The sequence below is a fragment of the Amblyomma americanum genome, chromosome 9 (genome assembly GCF_052857255.1).
Source record: "Amblyomma americanum isolate KBUSLIRL-KWMA chromosome 9, ASM5285725v1, whole genome shotgun sequence".
In the NCBI taxonomy this organism is placed as follows: domain Eukaryota; kingdom Metazoa; phylum Arthropoda; class Arachnida; order Ixodida; family Ixodidae; genus Amblyomma; species Amblyomma americanum.
The window spans coordinates 137,488,079-137,513,476 of NC_135505.1; the positions used below are offsets into that span (position 1 = coordinate 137,488,079).

A 25,398-nucleotide genomic window follows, 5' to 3' on the forward strand; every position below is an offset into this window, starting at 1 on the left:
ATTAATTTAGTTGATTAATTAATTATTCGTCAACCCAACTTTTCCGATTTCAAGATCTACTCACGCACTACCTAACGCAATCAAAATTTCGCACATTTATCTCCACAGAACGGCATAATCGTGCGGACAAAATTTGCGGACACTTTTTGCTAACGCGACATAACATGCACATGACGCGACACAACATGCATATATATATATATATATATATATATATATATATATATATATATATATATATATATATATATATATATTTGTGTGTGTGTGTGTGTGTAATGCTTTCGCATTAATATGCTGCAGGGTAAACCCGCCAAATACGGATTTTTTGGGGTCTATGTAAGGAAATTATTGGCTACGGCATGGGACAGCAAGAGTTCATTGCCTGGAGTCATGACTTAGGAGTGGCTGAAGGTTAACTCTTGTACCTCCGTTTCATTGGCATTGTCGGGTTTCCAGGGCCTTTCCCAATGTTTAAGTTTTTGCGGTCAAAGCGTCTTATCCATACTCCGTGAGGAGTTGTATCTCAAGGGTAAGACGCTTCCTGCTGCATGAAATTGTTGCTGGTTATCGGTACTGTAGAAAGCGTCGTCATCTTTCGGCGGTGCGTCGACAGGGTCGCGTGACAGGCAGTCTGCATGGGTGTGCTTGCGCCCAGCGGTGTAGGCAAAGGCGTCGAACTCTTGGAGACCTAAGCTCCATCGAGCGAGGTGAACTTGGGGGTCTTATAAATTGGCAAGCTGGCACAACGCGTCATGATCGCTGACAACTTCGAATACTATTTTGTACAGGTTGCGGAATGCTGCCGTAGCCTAGATGGTGCCTAGGCACTTCGGGGCCGTGATAATAATAATAATAATAATAATAATAATAATAATAATAATAATAATAATAATTGGTTTTGGGGGAAAGGAAATGGCGCATTATCTGTCTCATATATCACTGGACACCTGAACCACGACGTAAGGGAAGGGATATAGGAGTAATAATAATAATTGGTTTTTTGGGGGAAAGGAAATGGCGCAGTATCTGTCTCATATATCGTTGGACACCTGAACCACGCCGTAAGGGAAGGGATGAAGGAGGGAGTGAAAGAAGAAAGTAAGAATGAGGTGCCGTAGTGGAGGGCTCCGGAATAATTTCGACCACCTGGGGATCTTTAACGTGCACTGACATCGCACGGCACACGGGCGCCTTAGCGTTTTTCCTCCATAAAAACGCAGCCGCCGCGGTCGGGTTCGAACCCGGCCGCGGCGGCTGCGTTTTTATGGAGTGAAAGAAGAAAGGAAGAAGAGGTGCCGTAGTGGAGGGCTCCGGAATAATTTCGACCACCTGGGGATCTTTAACGTGCACTGACATCGCACAGCACACGGGCGCCTGAGCGTTTTTCCTCCATAAAAACGCAGCCGCCGCGGTCGGGTTCGAACCCGGAATAGTTGGTTTCAGCGTACGCGATACCTCTCGCCAGCCCGTGTTTTCCGCTAGCTTCCGCTAGCAATTACTTCAATATCGGCGTTTCCATTGAAGTGCCAGCATCGGGTCGTTGCTTTTTTAAGAGGCAGGTACCCAAGCAACACAGGTAATTGGCTCGACATTGGTCCTTTGTAGGGCCAGCGTTTGCCAATATATTTCCAGTATTGCGCCGCTTGGGCCAAGCAGTGGCCCGCAGTATTCTGAAATGAATAAGATGACCTGTGCTGATTGGGTAGTGGTGGGAAACGTTGTTTGTTCTTTTTGTAGCTTGATTAAGCTCTTTACTGATTGCTGGCGGCGTGCGGCCTTACTCTTTTGATACGCGAGGAGCGACCAAAATGTTGTCGGCATTTTAGGTGCGCCTTCTTTAAAAAAAATTCGTCGCCGCCTATAAATCGAGCGCCGCCATCGACGCCATCATTCTGACCTTCACCGACCGGCGAGCACAGTATAGCTCGCGGCCTCTGAAGCCCCGTTTCTGCTTGCGCGCGCAAGATCGCCCTGTGAGCAGTTTTCGAGTTTGACGCAAGTCTGGCCTCCTTCCTTGTGGACTGCCTGCCGTCGGCATTACGTGGCAATACAAAGTCCGCCAGTGGCATTAGAGCTTCTGTTCCAGCGCTGCCGTGAGCATCTCCGCTCCGGAACCAACGGATGTCTATGTAGCGCCGGCCTGCTTAGCGCAACATGCACGTAATGTTAAGGTAAATTTCACCAGTGGCTTCACTCCTGCTCGGCTTATCGGCGGTTGCCGTCACGTATCGATCCTTGCCACCTACGCGTATCAGCGCATCGCGTCGTTTAGTCTGCATGTTCAAGGCTGCATCCCCGCAGAATCAGGCAGACCACTTCCTCCAAACAGGGATCTACAATTCCTATCGTCTGCAAAGCCTTCACCGGCTGTCTCCAGCTCGCAACCTTGTGGAGCGATGGATGGCATTACCAAATACCACAGGCATTACCAAATACCACAAATACAAATACCCGACACACCGCCTTCGTAAGGTGACCGTGGTTCCAGAAAATTAACCACAAGAGGGACCGACGAATCGCAACCGGCAGAGTACCTGAAATACCCAGACTACGGAATAGGCAGCCGAGACAGCTTTCGTTATGCGGTGTGCTTATTGCACGAAGCACGAGCATATCCGTCCTGGCTACTGCGACAAGATTCTCCCATTGGCGGAGGCACGGAAGGGTCTTACTCCAAATCTACTGTTTGGAAGCAAATGGGATGCGCTGCGCCCGCGGTCAGTCCCCCAGCGAAAGCGCCACGGATATTGAGATAACAGCGGTTGTTTATTCGGCTGTCTCGAAACTTGGCGCTCTTGGCAAATGGCACAGCACTGCAGTGGAACGGAAGTTCGCGTGGTACATTGCAGCACTTCAGCTGCCCAGAGCCATGAATTTGTATTTGTCGAGTATACTTCGATCCTGGTGTATAATGCGGTCTCAGCGCTACGTGCGGCGATCGTCCTGTCGAAATTTCTTAAAGACACGGGACATTTAGGTGCGTTGTGGAAATCCACTGCGCGCGTATGGTGCCCGTGAAATTTTTGTGAATGCTCCACTTCTGTATCATCCTCATGTGGAGTAGCCTGCTATGTAGATTACCCAGTCATCAATAATGTGTACCTCCATAATTTTCCCCTGACTTTCGCCACCGAGTCTGCTGTCCTCAGAATTCATTGATTCATTCATTCATTCATTCATTCATTCATTCATTCATTCATTCATTCATTCATTCATTCATTCATTCAGTCATCTTTTCCCCGACAGGTGACAAGGAACGCCATGTGGAGCGGCTGGCCAGGCTTGAGGCGGCCATTGCCGGCATGCGGGATTTCCTGGTGCGCCACGTTCGTGCTTCTGGTCACGACAGCGACAGCCGACTTTCCGCGACACTCGTCAAAGCACGCGAGTACCTCAGGTATGTACAGACGCTAGTCTACGCTGTATTTGTATGCCCTCAAGGCATACAAGGCACTCTTTGCCTACTTGAGTGCGACTGGATTGAGTGACAAATTGTGACAGCGTTGTGCGTGTGTGTGTGTTATGCATTTTTTCCCTTCTCTCTTCCTCTTTTTAGTCCCCTAATCCCTCTTCTCCGGTGCAGGGTAGCCAACCGGAACCCATTTCTGGTTAACATCCCTGCCTTTCCCTCCTCCTCTTTGTCTATCTATCTATCTACGCTGTCCAGCCACGCGGGCCTAGTGCAGACCGTGGCCAGCTACCGTCAAGTGTTTTCGTTGGCCCACAGTGGTCTTCTTATGCAGCAGTTAGACTCCGTGGTGTGGGGTCAGCAGCAAAGAAACAAAACACCCGACTGGGGAGGCTTAATACTTGCTTCAATACTCATTCCTTACATGCTCCCGCATTGCAGAATGGGGGCTTTACTTGACCGGTGTGTAGCATCACTTAAGGGTGATTTGTTAAGCGGCGCTCTTGAACTGTTCCTGCGGCATTGTCTCTTTCCGTGTTCGAACATGTGGCGTCTAGCTCAACGAATGACTCTTTTGTCTGGAACAGCGCTGCGCTGGAGTGGTTCCCGACATCTATGGCCAAATAGTTCCAGTTCTGCAACTGCAGCTTCAACAAAGATCGCGCTGGGCCTTACACGACAGTATTTGTGTACGGCACTTTTTATGTCGTAAACAGCGTAGCATGTCGCAGCGGAAAGCTCTGCGCGCTCTTAAAAAAGAATATTGCCCATTGACAGCACGTATAGTGCCTGTAAAACGTTTATGGACTATATAGAGAAAAAACTTCCCCTTTCGCTAAAAAAAAATGATGTCCTTCGGATGTTCACGGCCAGATACAACTCAAGAAAGAAGCGGCAAATGACCCTCAAAGGAGCCCCTCCAGCCAATGGCGTCGACTGATTCTGCCCCTTAACCTACCTCTTTCGACCTGCTACCATGGAATCACAAGGTGTGGCAAATGAAAGGGGAATTACCATGGCTTAATTAGATTAACCACGATGTCATGAAAATCGGTTTACGCCATTGGCTGGAGGTCCTTTTTTGAAGGGAACCTGGGGCTTTGTTGTTGAGTTGTATCCGAGTATAGTGACTATCATAGACTGTAAAAAGAAAGCCACGCGCTTGCCGAAGACAATACGCTACATAGAACATCAATACGTTGTGTAAAGAAATTCTTTGCAAGGTCAAGTGGTGTGTGTGCGTGTGGTCTCTCGATTGCTCCATCTCCGGTCACGTGGGTTACGTGGACATGAGGGAGCGTATTTGTGGTAGGTGTGGGCGGGGATTCTCTGTTCCGAATACAGGGGCCAAGTCGGGTATCATTGTGACGCCGCTCATAGGAGTGACGTGGGGCGTGGAAGCCATGCTATAGTCATTCGGCATCCGGTTAAGGCGGGTCGCCGTCTCACAATGGCTCTTACAAACGTCGTGTACGTCACGCGACACTACGACTGCATATCCTTATAAAAATTCAAATTGATAGTCTATAGACTTTGTGTATAGTATTTTCTGATGGTCAAAAGAATTTTTAGTACGAATAAATTTCGACAAGTCTGGTAGTTTGAAGCAGGCGTGGTTAGAGAAGTGCATAGCGTAGTTATAAAAAATATTCGGTTAATTATCATTGACACGACGTTCCTGGAATTAAACCTTTTCGTGAGTATACGGAAATGGAAGGTGCAAGCCGTGCTGCTTCTGCAGGCGTGTAATTTTCACTGCCTTTCACAACCCCTTACAAATTTCTTTAGACAGTCTATAGACTGTCCATAGACATATGTCTATAACGAGTATAGACTTTCTATAAACAAATTGTAGAGAACAGTCTATAGGCAATACAAATGCTATAGACGGTCTATAGACAATCGATTGATTTATGGCCATGCACATTTAGTAGACTTGTCTGTAGACAGTCTATAGACTATGAATAGACAAAAAGAAATATATATATGAAGGCAATAGAGCCTATAGCAAGTCTATAGACGGTCTGTAGACCATTTTTATAAGCGAACACCGCCACAGGAACCTCGCTGTGGCGTGCAGTTTGATATTTGCTCACCGAATCTGTCCTGGACGAGATTGGAAACGAATGAGAGAAATGCTCGGCAAACCCGCCTGGAGCGAGGCCATTGAGGTCCATCGTGCAAGCGTAGATACGTGCGGGTATTAGGCCTTGACACGCGACCGGTCTTGCTTTGTAACGACTGAATGAAACGTGCGCAGCGTGAAGCTTGTGGCAGCGGTTGGCGTGTCGCCAGCTGATAGGGTTTTTGTGTTTCTTAGTCTGCGAGTGCTCTAGTGTAGTGGGCAGCGCTCGTTAAGAGACTCTGCGCGCACCGCTGTCGTTCAGTTCATTGACGTGACAACTGAGAATCTCCCGTTGCAGTGAAGGTCGTGAGGTTGTGATTCCATTTCATCGGCAACGCGCGAGACGCCAATACTTTCGTTTGCTATCAGGGGGCGGTATATGCTAAGCCGTTCACCGTTCTACTTATAGGGATCTTGCGCTAAGTTTGCGGTGCCGATTGCAGCGCCATAACACACTGCCCAGCGAGAAGAGCAAGCAGTTCTGGGTAGTACTCTTAGTACTTATCCGCGCCACCTTCAGGCGCTTAATGGTTGAGTCTCTCCGCTCTGTCCAAGGCGCACGTGCCGTGCGTCAGCTATCTGGGCTACGCCGACAGAAGCTAGGCAATGAATGCTGCCAGCCAAACGCGGGTATCTAATCGCGCATGCACAATGTGTAACAGAGTTTGCAGCGGCCCAAGCGGCTGACAAAAGCAGTTTTGAGTCACCGAATGGAACAATTGCAGTGAAACCTTGGCAGCGCAGATTCCCCTTAGCATAGTATGAAACTGTGACCGCGTAGATTTTTACTGAAAAGCATGCCCCCAGTCCCTCTGCCAGCGCAATAAAGGTGCCGACTACAGCGTATGAGATAGGACCGTTGCGCAGGTGTAAAAGGCCGTCCTTATTGTCCGTGCTCGTCGTTTCTTGCTTTGCTGTAGCCACTTACCGCTACTACTACAACTCTAGGGGCCGCCGCGGTGGCTCAGTCGTTACGGCGCTCGGCTGCTGACCCGAAAGACGCGGGTTCGATCCCGGCCGCAGCGGTCGAATTTCGATGGAGGCGAAATTCTAGAGGCCCGTGTACTGTGCGATGCCAGTGCACGTTAAAGAATCCCAGGTGGTCGAAATTTCCGGAGCCCTCCACTACGGCGTCCCTCCTAGCCTGAGTCGCTTTGGGACGTTAAACCCCCATAAACCAAACCAATTCAAACAACTGTCGGCTTCGCTTTCAAATGGGGCCAACTGAATGCGATCTGCACTGGTTCGGCTCAAGCTGATACAACTGAGAGTGCGAACAGCCGGTTTGCGCTTCGGGGCAGCCGCCTGTGAGCGGGGTGTGTGGATTGTAAACACGGGAGGTCCTTTTACAATGCGCGCCGAAAAGGTGGGCATTCGTGGCGTCGTTTCCGGCAGCATCCTGGGACTTCATTTTTTTCTTCGGCCGTACGCCACTGTCACGGAATCCGGCTTCAGTACCGCTAGAAGCGGTCGGTCAAGGAAACAATTCGAAGATATAATGTTAGGTCATTGCTGAGGCAGAGGCTGCGGGCAAGCTATAAAGCATGCATACACCATGTAGGCTGTAGACAAGATCGAAAAATTGAACGTTGGAAAATTGGGGAAAGGAAATAGCGCAGTATCTGTCTCGCGTATCGGCGGAGACCTGAACCGCGCCGTAAGGGAAGGGACAAAAGGAGGGAGTGAAAGAAGAAAGGAAGAGAGAGGTGCCGTAGTGGAGGGCTGCGGAATAATTTCGACCACCTGGGGATCCTTAACGTGCACTGACATCGCACAGCACACGGGCGCCCTTTTTTTCGCGTTTCGGCTCCATCTAAACGGAGCCGCCGCGGTCGGGTTCGAATTAACCCGGGAACTCCTGATCAGTACCCGAGCGCGCTAACCACTGAGCCACCGCGGCGGGTAGACAAGATTGTCCAGCGAGAAAATGCCTTCGTGCGGTTACAAACTGCCCGGTATTCGTTTAGCTATCGGGAAGGAGAGGCTACGTACTTTATGTAAGCACGTCTAACCCAGCCATCCGAACTATGAGCGAATTCCGGGTGCCTGTAACCCTCCGTTTGGTCACCTTATGTACTAATAGAACTTTAGTGCAAAGGCGAGCTCCGAACCAGCGCAGCCTGTGAGATACGTGCGACTGACAACCTTCCAGTCGTAACAGCTCACAAATGGACGAAGTTACGAATCGAGGCAGAAAGTACGACCGCACCGTTGGGTAAGCTTCGTAGAAGCTAGGAGCGGCGCGTGAAAGTGTAAAAGGGCCGGCGTTATCTTTATGGCGCCAAGTGACTACAAGCAGCGTCATCCAGCGGTATGGAGGCAATAACAGAAAAATAGAACAAGAAAATAAAAAATGCAGACGAGCGACTTCTCAAGACGGGCAACAAGCTAACGGTGGGTAGTAATATAACCCGAGTAAGCGCGCGGTGTTCTTGGTGCGCTAGACAGAGTATCTGTATTCCACCGCCTCAGTTTGGGGGGGGGGGAGGGGGGGGCATTGTTCGGCCTGCAGACTCCATTTTTATCGGGAGGAATTTCCTAGACGCCGGTGTGAACATGACTCTTCTACGTTTTTTTATCTGAAAAACCACGCACGTGCCTTACAGCTTTACCGGGAAATCTCGCTTCCCACAGAGCCGAAAATGCGGCTTTTGCTAATAATACAAGACCGCTGCAAAATTGATCCTGTGAATTAGGCATGTACGTCAAATTCTTGAGTGCTTGTTTTCTTCTCTTGAAATGATTATCTAATCCCAGCTATACCATCTAAAAGTAGAAGTCACCACAGCCTAAACATCACTCCTTATTTTGCCCGTACGAACACTTTTAAGTACGGCTTCTTTCCGCGTGTAATCGAATGCTGGAATTCTTTACCTGGTTGTACGCGCTCTCTTCCCTTAAAACTGTTGTTAGAGGCTACTGAATAGTATTGCCTTTTCTTGCATGTTTTTTTTTTCTCTGCTCACATTGTCTCTGCTGTTCGCCATTGTTGTGCACCTTGTTTCTCTACGTTGTTTTGTTTACAACCACCCCTGCAATAGCCCAATAGGGCTAAAGTATGTGCAAATAAATAAATAAATAAATAAATAAATAAATAAATAAATAAATAAATACGTTAGACATTAGAACTCGTGGATAACCAAGCGGTATTCACCTACGTTCGGTAAATAACTTATAAATAAATTTATTCTTGACGCTCCTTCAATTTCATCAACCGAACAATGGCTGTGACTGGAAAGGTGGCTTCAGGTCACGTAAGGGATGATCTAAAAAAGGCTCCAGTTTAGTCACTAATGGGTACATTTAACTGGTCGCAACGCTTAAGGCTGCCTGCTCCAAGAGCCGGAATTGCGACAAATGACGTATCAGCGGTTATATTGCATTTTTCTTTAATTCCTCACGTCACCTTAATCCTCCTTTGACATTGCAGCCATCGTTAATGGATGAAACCGAAACAGCTTGAAAAAAGAAATTTAGTTATAAATTATTAAGTGGTCGTAGGCCAACATCAAGTGGTGATCCATGCATTCCGTCTTACTCACCATGAGGGAAGAAAACGTGTAACTATATATATATAGCTATACTTCTTTAAATGACGTAATTGTCATCGGCTTCATAGTGCGGGGCTGTTTATGGCGCCATGCTCGGAGAGGTCAAACGCCTTTGAGTGAATCGATTCAGTCTGGCGCCAGCCTTCCCCCCCCCCCCACCCCCCCCCCCCTCCTCCTTTCGGCTTTTCTTGCAACATATCGGGGCAGAAAGCGAGAAGCGTTTTGTCTGTTGTTTTTTTTTTTGTAGATCGCGGGAAGCGAGTGGTCTGAGGCCTGGAAATGTATCGATCCGCCAAACGGCCTGAGCAAGTGCGTCACATCGTGCTGGAGGTTTGCGTCCGCACGTGCGCTGTCGAGTTTGTATTTAATTTGTATACAGCTTGAGCGGCTGGACCCGCCTCGGTGGCTCAGTGGTTAGGGCGCTCGACTACTGATCCGGAGTTCCCGGGTTCGAACCCGACCGCGGCGGCTGCGTTTTTGTGGAGGAAAAACGCCAAGGCGCCCGTGTGCTGTGCGATGTCAGTGCACGTTAAAGATCCCCAGGTGGTCGAAATTATTCCGGAGCCCTCCACTACGGAACCTCCTTCTTCCTTTCTTTCACTCCCCCCCTTATCCCTTCCCTAACGGCGCGGTTCAGGTGTCCAACGATATATGAGACAGATACTGCGCCATTTCCTTCCGCCAAAAAACCAATTATTATTATTATTATTGAGCGGCTGAATCCCGCTCGAAATACTCAGCTCGATGGCGCATTGCAGCTATTTTGATAGCCGCATTCTGTTGGGGTCGCTAAGACAGTTCATAGAATCCGTAGTTCTGTGATTAATGACTGGAAGATGGCGCTACTTGTATGTTTAGCGATTTGCGAAAAGCTACGCGAACCATTACCCTTACAAAAATGTTCTATAGACGTTCTGTAGACTTCTTATAGACCCTGTTGCCTTCCTATAGATATTTCTTTTTGTCTACTCATAGTGTATAGACTGTCTATAGAAAAAGGTCTACGAAGTGTATAGCCATAAATCTATAGATTTTCTAAACACTGTCTATAGGGTTTGTATTGCCTATAGACTGTTCTCTAGGGTTTGTTATAGAAAGCGTATAGACTTTATAGACAGAAGTCTATGGACAGTCTATAGTAGATTGTCTAAAAAAATATGTAAGGGTCAGGTTGAACAATGAAGTTTAGTCTTGTATGGTGTAGTTAATGGCACAACTGACGCGTTCGCAGCAAAAAACGAGCCCTTGGCCATAATTGTATCGCAAGTTATCAGTTGTCGCTAGCACAGTTGTCGATATAGTTAAGACTAGAATGTCGTAAGCTTTGTGAAAAAAGAAAAGAAGGTGCTGTGTTTGTGCGAGTAGATAATGTAGTAATAATAATAATAATAATAATAATAATAATAATAATAATAATAATAATAATAATAATAATAATAATAATTGGTTTTTGGGGAAATGAATTGGCGCAGTATCTGTCTCACATATCTTCTGACACCTGAACCGCGCCGTAAGGGAAGGGATAAAGGAGGGAGTGAAGGAAGAAAGGAAGAAAGAGGTGCCGTAGTGGAGGGCTCCGGAATAATTTCGACCACCTGGGGATCTTTAACGTGCACTGACATCGCACAGCACACGGGCGTCTTAGCGTTTTTCCTCCATAAAAACGCAGCCGCCGCGGTCGGGTTCGAACCCGGGAACTCCGGAACAGTAGTCGAGCGCCCTAACCAGTGAGCCACCGCGGCGGGTAGTTAATGTAGGAATTTTCAAGTCACGAAGAGCGACCTCCACCCTTATTGCGAAGGGCGCGGTCATCATTGCCATCGGCCATTCTCTTGCTGTTCGGCTTGCGATGTAACGTTTACGAAACCGCTGCCTTCTCTGCCTCTTTTTTTTGCTCAACTTTTCCTGTAAAAGATGGGAGCAGCATGAATGAAGAGGATCTCCTAGCAACCATGAAATGGTGAAGACATGCTTGAAGTATTTAGATGCACTATGGTGACTGCTGCGGTGTAAGTTGAGCGCGCCGGCTACGACGCAGTAATCAAATGAAATAAAACTTTATTTTCTTTCTCAAGTAGAAAGAGGGGGTGACGGGTAAAAGCTGCCTAACTGCGGCTTGACGAAGCCCAGCCCCATCTGTGTACAGTTAGGCAGCAGTTTGAAAACAAAATTCAGTTGGACACCTGTCAGGCCATAACGCATTCAGTTTGGTACAACACACTGAACTGAACACATATCAGCTCAAAAATGAAAGCCAGTAAGACAAGGGCAGAATTCATAGCGCAAAAAAAAAAGACAGGGACACAGAAAGACGACACCACAGAGCGCTAGCTTCCAACAAAGATTTTAAAAAATGCGTGGTCTTAAAAATGCACAAAAACCGCTTAACACCAGAGATAATTGAAGCGGAATGGATTTCCTTGTTGGAAGATGACTGTGTGAGTAGCCCTTCAGTAGCTCTGTTGCCAAATGAGCTCTTAAATCTGTCTCATATGCTTTGCTAGCTGTGGTTTGATAGTAATTGTATGATAAGTCAGTATATAAAAACCACCCTTCTTTTACGAAATAAATCTTTGTTGGAAGTTAGCGCTGTGTGGTGTCGTCTTTCTGTGTCCCTGTCTTTTTCTTTTGCGCTATGAATTCTACCCTTGAAATGAACCAACAAGCCAAAGTATCTACCCTTCAGTAAGACAAACTCAGCGCCATTCAACAAATACAGAACACTTCATGGCAATCAAAGCACAGCATGGAAGAAAATAAGCAATGGCCAACGGACATCAGGAGCATTAGAAGCACTAACAAAAGTATACAAAAACTATCAAGTGCGTGGTGTGCGCTCCGATCCGCCATGCGCTCCTTAGGGACTGAGGGCCGCTGCGTGTTTTGTTTGTACGAAGCGCCCGCTTTGGCGCCAACGGTCATGTGAGGTGCCCCGCGCGGAGGACATGTGGTCATCCTGTACACGTACTCATCTATCCTGGCCGAGAATAAACTTTATCCAGCCTTCCGGCAGCTCTCCTTCCGTTTGCTTCTTGCCTAGAAACCACTAGTGTAGGTGGCATAACAGTGGCGAGGAGTCACGGACCATCCCATTGAAAACGTCAATCGGAGCTGCAGTGACTTATCAAGTTCCGCAGTTCGACGCCGATAGCGATTAGCGGTCTTCGTACATCATTCAGATCGAATCCTACTTTTAAAAGAACAGTGTCGAAGATGATGCGAAGAAAAAAGCACTAGGCTCAAGAGCCATGGACGTGTTAAACTGAGCGCCACGAAAAGTTGAAGAGTTGACTTACGCCGAGACTATGCAAATACTGCAAGGCTTTTACGTACCTAAGCCTAACGAGGTAGCGCGGAGCTTCACATCCTTCACCCGCGTCCAAAAACGAAGATTAACCGGCATATCAGTTGATCGTGGAACTTCGAAGACGTGTCAACAAATGTAACTTGGCGACATGCTTTATCGCATACTACGAGATAGAATATTGTCAGGGAGGGCATGTTGGCGGGCTAGTTGGTGCATGAAGTTACAAAAGATAACAGCGCAAAAAACAACGACTGGACGAGTGGACGAGACAATACGAGCGCTGGCTATCAACTGAGGTTTATTTTCAGACAGAAGGAACTTATAGTCAGGTACAAAAAACAAAAAGCAAAGAGAAAACAAAGAGCGTGCTCGCATTGTGCTTCCATACATGAGGGGCGCCAGGGAAGCGCTGACCCGCATTCTACGAAAAACACGACATCAGCGTGTCTCACAAACCCGCTTCAACGACCAGCAAAGGCCGCGTCCCCAGAGAGAAGCAACCGGACATCCTTTACAGAACTCCATGCTCAAGTGCTCGGTCTCATACATCGGCGAAGCAAAAAAACCTCGATCAGCGAATCAGGCAACACAAGAATGTCATCCGGTCAGTGAATTCGGAAGGCAACCCCCTCGGCGAGCACTGCGAGCCATCCGACCGCGGAAGCCTTCGAAGAGTTGATTGTCTTGGCCTTGTAGCGTAATCAGTTCAAGAAGCGTCACTTTGAGACATGGGACATCTCGCTCACGAAGGCGACGGTGAATAGGGCTCCGGGAGCGCTCCTCCCGGCGTAATTCAATGGACTATGGCACGTGTTAACAAAGGGAATGCGAAGACGGCTCCCTGCTGCTGCTGCTGCTGGCTCGCAGTTTAGTCACCACTGAAAAAGAAACCGAGCTGATCTTGAAACGTTGAATTTAAGATCATTTTTTTTTGGTTGGTGTCAGTATTCCTCACCTTTTCTGTCCACCTATATTAACCAGACTTGACGGAAGCCAGCAGTCACCGAAACCGAGGAGCATAGGCGATGTTATTTGTTTCATTTTTGGTGATGAACAAAATTGGGGATTTTGATTTGAGCCGTCGCTCTAGCTCAGTTAGTAGAGCACCGGGCGCGAAATTCTGAGGTCGTGGGTTCGTTTCCCGCCGGTGGCGTGTGGTTGTTTTTCTTCTGCTTTATTTATCTTAAACTTTGATTATCACCGCAAATTAAACAAAAAAAAACATCCCCTGTGCTCCTCTGTTTCGGTGACTTAGTGGCTTCCGTCATGTATGTCATAACGAACCCCATTTTTTCCCCCTTGCTTCGTCTCCAGATTAACCAGCGTAGCCCACACCAAGGAGGCCGCCGCGGTGGCTCAGTGGTTAAGGCGCTCGGCTGCTGACCAGAAAGACGCGGTTTCGATCCCGGCCGCGGTCGTTGAATTTTGATGGAGGCGAAATTCTAGAGACCCGTGTACTTTGCGATGCCAGTGCACGTCAAAGAACACCAGGTGGTCGAAATTTCCGGAGCCCTTCGCTACGGCGTCCCTCATAGCCTCAGTCGCTTTGGGACGTTAAACCCTCGATAAAAAATACCAAACCTACAACAAGTAGACTTGATGGATGACACCCTGTATTTGAAAGTATCACTGGGAAGGGTTGTAAAGCTGGAACTAATGCATTTGATTTCTATTGGTTTTAATTTCCTGCATGCAGGATGCTCAGCTTGAACTGAACTTTAATTTTTCTTCCTCGTTGACCTGGACTCGGTAATTTCTCTCAAGGTTTATTTGAACTGGCAGCTTGAGTGAAGAATATAAGCGATGCAACACACTGCCTTTTCGTTTAACAACCGTTGTGCGCTTTGGTTTCTCTTTGCAGGGTCATGGAAGCGGATGTTGCAGTTATCAAAGCAACTGACCAAACTGCCCGGATGAGCATCAGAAATATGCACAAACTGCGGAATTATGTTCAGGAAACAATTCAGCGGCTTCAGGTGAGGAAAAAGTTTCTTTAATTGCTCTAATAAACATTATATTTGAGCTGTTCCTACTGCACAATGAAGCTGTTCTTCATTTTAAATTTGATTTTGTTGATATTCTAGTGCAAACAATAACTGCTGTGGTTCAGCAATGACTCTGAGAAGCATGCTGCTCAGAATCCTGCACGATGCTCTGAATCGTGCATGCTGCTCAGAATCCTGCATACTTTTGAGAAGCATGCTATACATGCTTGTGAGGAATGGAGTTTATTGAGAAGAGAATGATAGCACTGAAGGGGAATTTGATAATTAGGTACACATGGCGGATGGACCACGAAACTAAGGGGTGCCATATATTCATGATATTCTGACCTTATTAAATGCGTGAAAGTCAATACTACAAAGGTGTCCACATATCTGTGCCCTCCAGAACCCGAGCGACTGCGAATCCGCGCCCAAGCTGCGATGCCTTCTGGACAATCCTCATGGATTAGCCGCCGGCGTCCATGACGCCCTCTGGTGTTTTGTGGCAGCGCTTCAGATGGGCCACACGGTGATCCTCGACAGCATGCCGTGGCATTACGCCCCCGGTGACGATGGTTGGACAAGGACTTTCCAGCCTGTCACCGGGCCTGCCTGCCATGGTGTGGGCACCAAGAACACGATCGTCAAAGGCTATCCTGGCTTCGATTCAGGTTTGTGGTCCGAGCGACGGTATTTATAGTCTGCTTCGTCTGGGTCTTATATAACTAAGTCGCTTTAAGGCAGCAGTCTAGTTAGCTGGTTTCGCGGAAAAATATTTGATAGGTGTGTGCCTCTTCAATGGGCGACGTTTATACGATGCCATTTGACATAGTTGAGAAAGTTTTGAAATCAGACTGGGAACGCTGCCGAACATACAAAATGCTGGCGCTGCTTTCTCATTGAACTCCTACTGAGTTGCATTTTTTGAGAACAGCTGTCGTGTATTTTTGCATAATGAGTTCAACTGAATGTATTAAGTTCAATGCAGTATGCAGCTGATGCTGCCATATTTTGATATCGACTGAATGAGAAAGACGCCCGTGTACAATGCGATGTAAGCGCACACAAAATAAACCCCGGTGGTACAGATTAATATGCAGCCGCCCACTACAGCACCACCTTTTCTCTGCTTCGTTTCACCCCCTCTTCTATCCTTTCCCTCACGACATGGTCTAAGCGTCTATCGCGAGAGAGGAGCTTACTGAACCTTTCGTTTGCTCGCGACCAATTATTATTATTCCTTCATTGTTAACTATCCTTCTGAGCGTTGGTAAGAGGTACGTGGGGTGCTCTCCTGAGTGCCATTCCTGAAAGGCGCGTACCGGATGTTTCAGATGATTATATAGAGATTCCTTACAGCGCTAGCTGTTACTGCGAAGGTTCCCAGGAAAGGCGTGTTGGTTGTCGTCGCTGTAGTAGCAGTAGTCGAAAATGGTAAGATTTTAACGTGTTACAGCGAGCAAGACATGCGAAAGCACTTGAGGCAGCACTGCCTCAAAGGCGATCAAATGCAAGATCTTATCTTCAGCGGCTATCAGCAGCCATGCACAGTGAAGTGGGGGGGGGGGGGGGGGGGGGCGTGGGGGTGCTGGTTCGCCGCTTATCGGCAGCCGCGCTGGTGAGGTGGGGGGGAGGGTGCTGTTCCGTGTGTTGATGGAGCAGCTGTGCAAGCTGTGTAAATCGCCATTGAGATTTTTTTAAGGGCATGAAAGATTCTTCGCGGTGGCCTCTGGGAATGGATTATACAGCATGAAGGGACGTTGATTTAATTCGGTAACATTGATACGAAAGACCATTTATGAGTAATTAATCCGTGAAGTGAGAAATGTTGTAAGGTTTCCACTAAAAACATTACGCATGTCAACATCCATTGGAGATCTTCTTTATGGAATTCTTCGTAAGCCTCAGGCAAAAGGTGAATAAGCCTGTTAGGTACTGATAAAAGCGATTAGTTTTACCTGTCGTGCATATATTTCGGCATTAGTTTTGCTTCGTCCTGCGTTTATTCGTAATGAGCCTACAAACTGCAATATTGCAGGTACTAAGGAGCGCAGCAAGATTCTCGACCTACCCGCATCTATTGTGAAGCTTCTGGTTGCAAACCATGCGGATCCTTATGCTTGGTGGTATGGACAAATTGTCAGCTACATCTTTCGACTCCAGAACACAACACGGCAGGCTATAGAAAACTTCAAGAAGAAGAATGGTTACAAGCATCCAATTGTGGCGTGAGTTCAATGGGCCTTTCTACACATGAACAACCGTGCATTCTTAAGCTAACACTCGTTATAACAAGAATGTTAATAACAAAATAATTACTATTACAGATTCAATAAGGTTTATTTGGAAAGCTTATGTACAACTGCATTAGCACAAAATAAAACTTTTCTAAGCAAGATTAATTTGCAGGTTGATGCAATAAGCCATTATCAACCACAGCACTAGTAAGCACCCATGTGGCACTTGTTTTTATTCATATATTGCTTAGCACTTGTTTAATTGCAGCTTCTCAAGGCGTTTAGATAACTGTGATGCAGTCCTAATGTTGGCTTTTTATAGGGATCGAATCAGCAGAATGCTCCCAACATTTTTTTGTGCTGCGCCGAATATGAAAAATGTCTGTTAAGCCATATGCTTACTGAAGCCTTTAACGCTGCTGAGTTTCTGTTGTTGAGTAAATGCTTTACTTTCCTCTAATTTAGCATGCTGGGTGATAGCCAATAAAATTTTGTCATGTAAGGAGACTCTCTGCTTTGTTACAGGCGGCTGCACTTTATTGCCCTTGATCTATGCTGCCGCCATGGTAGACTGTGGTTGAAACGATAGTGCCTACTATACAAACTAGTTTTTGCACATCTCCAGGTGTTAAATAGATTTGCAAAGCTGTCCTGAAATTATACTAGATGATTGGGTTTAACTGAAAAAAATCTGAAGGCACTGTTTTCATTCGGAAATAAATGAATATACGTATCATGAAAGTGAGGTGGTTTTTATTTTTTTATTACTGTGCAGTTTTTTGTGCTGTTCCAGAAATGGCCTGATAAGGCATTTTGGACATCAGGGTCTGATCTGATGCCAGTGCTAATTTCAGCAATTTACATCCAGAAAATGGTGATAAAATCTCTTTCTTTACAGGATGCACATACGACGTACAGACAAGAAGCGCGAGGCTGCATACCACGATGTGCGTGAATACATGCAACATGCCGAAGAGTTTTACAACAGGCTGACGCTCAAAGGAGAAGCCATACAGAGGAGAATTTTCATAGCTACTGACGAGCCAGCTGTTATTGGAGAGATAAAATCTAAGTAGGCAAACTCCTTATAAGAGTACTTTCTTATGATGCATTTCTGATTAGTTCATATTCTAAACTGTCATGCTTCGGGCAAGTGATGCTTCTTTACAGCTTTTATCTCAAAAGCAGTTATTTAGTGGTCCTCTTTTATACCTTGCATACTGGTTATTTTTTTTTTATGCAGTAAAGAAGTACAGTACATTCAAATAGTACCGTGTTAGTATAGATACAACACTGCAAATATTTTTGAATTTTTCATTGCCAAAGTTGTTTGCTATTGGTATTTGTTACATACTGGAGTTCAGGTATCATTCAATGCCATGTGGTCCTCTGGCAGCTTTTTCTCAAATCACACAAGCTGGATGGGTGCTTAACCAGCACAGAATTTTCATCTTTACATAAATCTAAAAAATGAACTATGCATTATTAATATTATGCCAGAAATACAAGGCCGTTTCCTGCAGTTGGTCATTTTGTGTCATTCTGTACTGGCTGCAGGATCTTTATAGGACTACTTACATCATTAGCGGCCACATTTTCTCACTGTGGTTGTTAGAAAAGAACCTTGGATGAACATGTGTACCTTTTAGAGAGTGGGTAGGAATTCATTTGACTTTTTTGACCACAGGTTTCCACAGTACAAGGTAATATCAAATCGGCAGTCCGCAAGTCAAGCCTATGATTTGAAAGCCAGGACTGAAAGCTCTGCCCTTAATGGCATGCTAACGGACATCTACCTCCTGGCTGAATCTGATAAACTGGTCTGCAGCTTCTCCTCTGGGGTGAGATTTGTGGCTTGCTGTGGTTCTATTCACCTTCTCACCCATTCATTCAGTCTGCCACAATCGCGTTGAAGACTGTGCTACGAAAGTATTTAACGAAAACTTGGTCACAAAAGTATTTAGCACTTGGCCACAAAGGTATTCAACTCATAACGATTACATTAGTCACTCATGTAGGAGGAGCCACAATGATTGAAACGTGTCTAATTTCAAAAGAACTTTCTAGTGTTTTCTTGTTGAGATATTAAAAATAGCAGTGCCAGAACATTGTTGAACCATATAGATTCCAAAGGGCGCTTGGATTTTCTCATCCTTCAAGAAGACTGGATGTCTTCATTGGAATATCTAGTCATTGAACCTGAAACATGTCCTTTTTTCTTTTTAGCATGGCTGCAATGGCATCTGTACCTGTTTGGCAGGCAAACCAGAAATTTAAAGACACTGTTGTTTGTCGCAGCGGCACAAAGGATGTTGTATAATTGGCAGTAGTTTTGAGCAGACATGCATATATCTTTCGCTTGATAAATGCCAATTGCTTATAAGCAGTTTTAATTTAGTTCTTAAATGCTAAAGATGTAGAACAACTGTGATTTTCAAAGGTTCAAAAGTTTAACCGAAAGCCAAAGTGGAACAGTAGTTCCCGAGAAGATTACTTCTTTCCAAATTTTTACTTCTATATGTTCTAAACAAATTCTTTAAAATATTTCTTCATTCCAAATGATAATTTTAGCTGTCGTAATCAAATTGCTTAAAACTCGGGGGGGGCACAAAATTGTAGCTCCATAGCCACACAATTAGCATGGGCAGACTCTTCTTTGACTTACATGTTTCTACAACAGGCAGTAAGAAAATGTTGCTTGCTGGATGATCTACTACCAGGCATTCCTGGAGCGTGATCTCACGGCTCTGCACCTTTTGATCAGAACAGGCACAATCTTTACCTATGCAACTGCACTCATGAAAATTGATCTTTTGAGAATTTCTTCTTAAACTGTGCAATCTTGTAATCATCTTCTGAAAGCATTCAGTAGCTGATAACTATACCTGTACTCTTCTAGCTAATTATGAAGCTGAAATACTCTTGTTTATATTGGGTCCTGCAAGGTCAGTGTTTTAATTTATTGTTGAATTATATCCTACGTACCGTTCATCGTCAAATTTAACCAGGCCAGTTATCGAATAGGAGGCCATGGCCTTATTGGTTGCTAAAAGTGGGAATGGTGCTATCCTATTATATTAAAGGATTACTCTTAGGTGGAGTTGATTTCCATTGACGCATTCACTTCTGTCGTTTCGTCTGCCACCGGCACACTGGCACAGTGGTTATGAAGCTCGGCCGCTGACCCGAAAGACGCAGGTTCAATCCTGACCGCGGCAGTCGCATTTTGATGGAGATGAAATGCTACAGGCCTGTGCATTATACGATGTCAGTGCACTTACCAGAACAGAAGGTTGTCTAAATTAATCCGGAGCCCCCCATTATTGCGTCCCCCGCAGCCTGAGTCATTTCGAGAGGTTAAACCAAATAAACTATGAACCAGAAACACGTGATGGCATGCTTAAACTGTGTGATTGCATTATGCTTCTTCACGTCACATTGTGTGATCCCCATGCAGAGTAGCATGCCAGCGACTTTTAAATGCCGGCTAAATTCCCTGCTTTTCATTGAAGGGTTTCTCTCTATCTCACATTGTGTGATGGCTTCAGACTGTTCTTTTTTAAGTGCATGTAGACTAGTTTGTTCAAATATTTATTCTCTTTCGTGATTCGCATGCCCTTTAGATCCGTTTTCAATGATGACTACTCCTTTTTTTTTCGGGTGGTAATCTGATGTGGTCCTTTGCATCATATGCTGCATGGCATCTTTACTGAACATTGGTTTCAGTCCTTGTAGATAGCTGTACGAGCACAGAATTAATACTCTGGTTCGAGTGTTCCTTCCTGCTTTCACACAACCATCTATTGGCGGTCTTCCGGATGCAGCATGTAGTTACAGCACATGATATGACCTGTAGTGGGTCGTCCACAAGGAGAGCACTGTAATCAGCGAGCATAGACTTGAGCCTTTCACTGGGATGGGGCTGCCTTGGGGAAGCTGTTAAACTAGTCACACAATAAAGAGCTGAGGTAGCATTGTTTTTACAGCGATAGCTGTTAGGCGCCCTCCCCTGGCTTAATGTCGCTGTCACGTGACCTTATGTCATGGTCAACCTGGGCCACATAAGCCTATGGGTGGCTCTCTTTCGAGCAGCTGCCTGCCGGTGCAGGGGTACATCACTTGACCCCTACACCAGTTCACCAGGAATACATCCCCAAAACTAAACACCTAAACAGCTATCGCTGAACATCACGTTACAGAGTCGTAACCGTCCTGTGAGTTCTTTTTCGTTTTCATACATTGAAATCAGTCTCTCTTATTGCTCGCACAGTTCTGCCGCGTTGCCTACGAGCTCATGCAAGCCCAGAGCGCCGAGGCTGGCCTCGATGCGACACGCAAGGCGGTGTCTGTGGATGTCGAGTACTTCTACGCCTATGTGCCCTTTCCTCCCCGACGGACGCTTTATCGCAACGAAGACGTCTTCAAGAATGAACTGCACTGGTCCGATCCTGATGTGCTGCTGGAGAAGTCGGGCGACTTCGCTGCTTTGCGTGAGGCTCGTGATAAGAAGTACGCGGATGGGTTCAACACTGGTCGCATCGTGGGATCCTCAGCTGACGGCAATCGCATGGTGTTTCCACGTTTCAAGACGGTGCAGACTTACTATGTGACACAATACGCAGCGTTCAACAACACTCGACCGGAACTGTAAGCGGCAGGTGCGAAGAGCTTTAAGAGCCCAACCAGCAGTTATGGTGTCTGGCCATTTTGACTGTGATCTAGTGCCCGGGAGCAATGCCTTTTCGTGTAAAAAGTAGAAGTGTACTTGCTGTGTTTGCAACTTTTGAAAGAACACCATGTGAACCAAACAAAAGGACAACAGGTTGCCGGTATACTTTACAGAGACGAGAACGCCTTTTGAATGAAAGTGACCAGTATGGTTCCTGTTCCTATGGATTTTAAGGAATGCCAGCTAAAGAGAAAGTGGCTGCCTGAACTTGCAGAATTCATTACAGCTAGGTATGGCCTGCATAACGCGTAAATTTCGGTCATCTTCTGTAGAGTATATATTTGCGTCAGCCGGGTCAATGTCTTTAGAATGTTAGTTGCTGGTATTGTGCTAGAATTTACCGTTTGTTAATATATCTTTGAGGCATTGAATTGTTACATTGTTTTTGTTTTTGAGAAATTGTTATGCTTCACTGTGTGGGCAACCAGTGGAAGTGAGCAAGACAAGTGCCAAGCATCAGGCCAGGTGCTATAACGGGTTTGAATTAAAAGAAACGGCAACGATAAGTTGAGTTTAATTTATCTGAGAAAAGAATGCTGACTAAGTTACAATCACACGATGTTTCGAAACCTACTCAGTCCCTTCATCGGATGCGACACCTGACAGACTTCTGTCCAATGTGTTCTTTTGAGAAATTTTAAGTACATTGAGACTCATTGCCGTCCAGTTGAACAAAGGCTGGCATGGCTCTTGTGATAAACACTCATTGACATGGGTTTTCATTATTGCCTTGCAACCATATACATTGCCAGCTTGTTAATTTGAATTTTGTGGTTATTTAAGAATGTTCAAATTACTACCGAAGTGAAGGAGTAAATGGTCAGATTTGGTGTTGGGATCAAGGGTGCATTTAAGAGCTCTACCATCTATGCACAGAACCCTCAAATGTGATAATAATGAGGCAATCTAGTAGTAAAAGTAAATTCGTCACCCTTGTCTGTTCTTTTCCTTAGAGTCCGATCATAACTTTGTCATGGGACATTTCCACGTGCCTGAAACCTCTTTGCTTGCTTCTTGTCAGCAAACTGTGCGATGCCCTATTTGGGGGGGGGTGGGGGGGGGGAGGTGGAGGTGGAGTGGGATATTTCCAAATACTGTAGAAAATGGCTGCCTGCGCAGTGCTCATGGGGCCGCCAAAAGGAATACTCGGGGCCCTATTTGATAGGGTTTCTGTTAGTTCTCATTTCTTGTTCTTTGTCGTTGCTCGCAGCTGTCAGGAAAGGGATGTCGTGGCGGACGATACCAATTGCAGCGGTCCGAATAAAGGCACACAAAACTGAACATTGCAAGATACGTCCTCTGGTCCTCTTAATTATTCACGCGATAAGCACCTTCTCCAAGAATGGGTGCTCTGCAAGCTGTTTTCTTTACATTAGGATAGTTTTCACTTTCGTAACGTTCATTGTCTTCCCGTTGCGGTATAATAGCTGAATATACTTTTGGTGGTATCATGCTTGAAACCCCCGTGCTGTACCTCGTCTACCCTTTTTTGGTCTCCCACAGAATCGCTAACCTCAAGCCCAGTCGCGCGCTACCTCCGGCTAGATGGCATCATGGGGCGCATGCTCTGTAGGGCTTGGTGGTGATATAACCTCTAGGCCAAAATTCAGCTATTAATGAATAACAGAACAAGTGGCGGTGTTTTGTCACAAGTCTGTGCTGCGACGAGTCCGTTGACTAACCAGGTGAGCGACCAGTCGTCAGCGTTGCACCGGTTTCCAACATATGTTTGACGCATGCTTTTAGAGTATAGCTGTATTCGTAAATGTCGCATCATTAGGCTAGGGAAGACTAATTGCTTGAGAAACCAGCTATGGTGGCACTCAGTTTTTGCAAATAAAGAGTTTTAGCAGAGCAGTATGGTCGCTGCGTTGGTTTACTTTGGCTAGCCAAATTTTCCATCCGGTCGCAGTTACCGTAGTTAGGGATACTTACCGTATGGTGGTAATAAAGCTCTCAACAGCACAACCGATATCCCTACAAAAATACCTGCTTTGTTTGCACACGGAGCTATAAATCTAGGTGAGACTGTAGCAGTTCGAGTGCTTGTAAAGGAAGACAAAACGCAGACGGACTTGAGGTGCGATCTTTATGCCACGAACCGCAACATCGAACTTCTATTCACGCATAGGTCCTGTGCTGATTGTGCTCGAACTGTCCCATCTGCGCGCTACGTCTGTTTAATTATCGTTGTCTCCTTCAGAGCTTGCCCTCCTGTCCTATAAGCTGCTAGCGAGCTTCGCCGTTTACTTCGCCGCATGTCAAAGCCTTAAACCAGCGGAGCAGAGTTGCCCTCTTTTCTCCTCTGAACCCTTCCCGCGAGAGCCAGGGAAGGTCCGCTGAGCGGAAGGTCTGCTGAGCAGAGCCAGCGGCCCCAGTGAGATTTTTTCAGAGGTAAGGTTTATGCGTTTACGAGGAACGACATGCTGGAAGAAAGTACTGTTGGCGGTTGTTTTTGACCGCAATGTTCATTCTGCCGAACCTTGAAAGCACTTTCATTGGGATGATTCGACGGCAGAGTCTGATTAAGTGGCCAGATAAATTGATTCCTCTTAAGCACATTTGGGGAATTCTTTTTAACAAAACACGACAGGAGTTACAAATAGAAACGAGCTATAGTAGGATACAACTTAAAAAAAACAGCAGTTGTTGACACTGGGCCACGGTCCGCTGCGTACTGTATTACTCCGCTAGCCTGTCACAAAAGTGAACGAAATCAGCTTTTTAATATTTGACTTTATTAAACAAGCCAGGTATCAAAATTCTAGAGCTTATAACTTTTTTCTCATGGTTAGCTTCTTCTTTAGGTGACAAGAGAAGTTTTAACAACGGCCTACATTTTTGTCGTGGAGGAATTCTGTGCGCCGGTCCTGAATGTGGGCGGAGCTTCACTGCAGACTTAAGTTGTATCCGACTATAGTCTTAAGCTTGCGACCACAAACTGTCAGGACTGGTCCAGGTTGTTGCTTTTCCCGCCTGTTTTTGAACTGACCTAATATATGAAAAGCGTTGCGATAAATATCAGGTCAATCAGTATTTCGACCTCAGTGGGCTCGAGTATTCACCTCGTACGTGACAGGTGGCGGGTTCTACCCCAGTGCCGCCCGATACCCACCTATATTTCATTGGGTGCAAGCTTTTATCTGGCCTGGTGCTTGGCTGCTTTGGATGGTAAAATGTATGTGAAGATGGTTGTTTGGTGCGCTTTGGTCAAGCTGCCATTGTGTCATTCAAGTAAAATCATCATAGTCACCGCGAAGTTTGTATTATGTTGACAAAAACATGTTTAATTAGTCTTAATTATGTTCAGTACAACTGTCCGCATTTACGTGTTGGTGTTTTCAGCATATGTGTAATTATCATATTCTCGACACTTCGCGTTTATTTAAATATTTATATCGTATAACTGGCATGTACAGCGTGAGTGAAATGATTTTGGCGCACTGAGTTGAGCAACTTGTTTATAAATAATAAAAATTTGTTACGATTTTTACTCTGCATCTTTTCTTGCATGAGCGGAGCGAAACGCTTCAATTTCTTCGTTACCTTTGAGTGCTCTCATGAAGTCGTCACTTCGGCCGCTGATAGACTGTAACGAATTCTGGTCAGCCAGTGCTCCTGTTTGTCCTTTGTTTCGCGTCTAGGGCCTTTTTTTTTGTTCTGCTGCACTAGGGTGCCTCGATGACCAGTACAGCTTTCGTTCTGTGATTCTACGTTCGGGGAAATAATTCTGTACCCGCCGCGGTGTCTCAGTGGTTAGGGCGCTCGGCTGCTGATCCGGAGTTCCCGGGTTCGAACCCGACCGCGGCGGCTGCGTTTTTATGGAGGAAAAACGCTAAGGCGCCCGTGTGCTGTGCGATGTCAGTGCACGTTAAAGATCCCCAGCTGGTCGAAATTATTCCGGAGCCTTCCACTACGGCACCTCTCTCTTGCTTTCTTCTTTCACTCCCTCCTTTATCCCTTCCCTTACGGCGTGGTTCAGGTGTCCAACGACAAATGAGACAAATACTGTACCATTTCCTTTCCCCAAAAACCAATTATAATTATATGTA

At 46.0% G+C, this 25,398-nt stretch overlaps 1 protein-coding gene across 2 annotated transcripts in view; it reads left to right on the forward strand.

Moving 5' to 3' along the window:
- Positions 1–24,839, forward strand: part of LOC144104547 (alpha-(1,6)-fucosyltransferase-like) — a 38,233-nt gene extending 13,394 nt beyond the window's left edge. Inside the window, exons 4-11 of one of the 2 annotated variants that reach the window (XR_013308570.1) lie at positions 3,250–3,400; positions 14,257–14,371; positions 14,787–15,051; positions 16,419–16,608; positions 17,516–17,689; positions 18,305–18,458; positions 20,888–23,964; positions 24,267–24,839. Coding sequence is in view for 1 of the 2 variants with exons in the window: in XM_077637634.1 (XP_077493760.1) it covers positions 3,250–3,400; positions 14,257–14,371; positions 14,787–15,051; positions 16,419–16,608; positions 17,516–17,689; positions 18,305–18,458; positions 20,888–21,268 (1,430 nt within the window). In the remaining variant the exon portion in view is untranslated. Of the gene's footprint in view, positions 1–3,249; positions 3,401–14,256; positions 14,372–14,786; positions 15,052–16,418; positions 16,609–17,515; positions 17,690–18,304; positions 18,459–20,887 lie in introns of both variants that reach the window. The other variant, XM_077637634.1, reaches the window with a different exon arrangement.
- Positions 24,840–25,398: the final 559 nt, after the last annotated feature.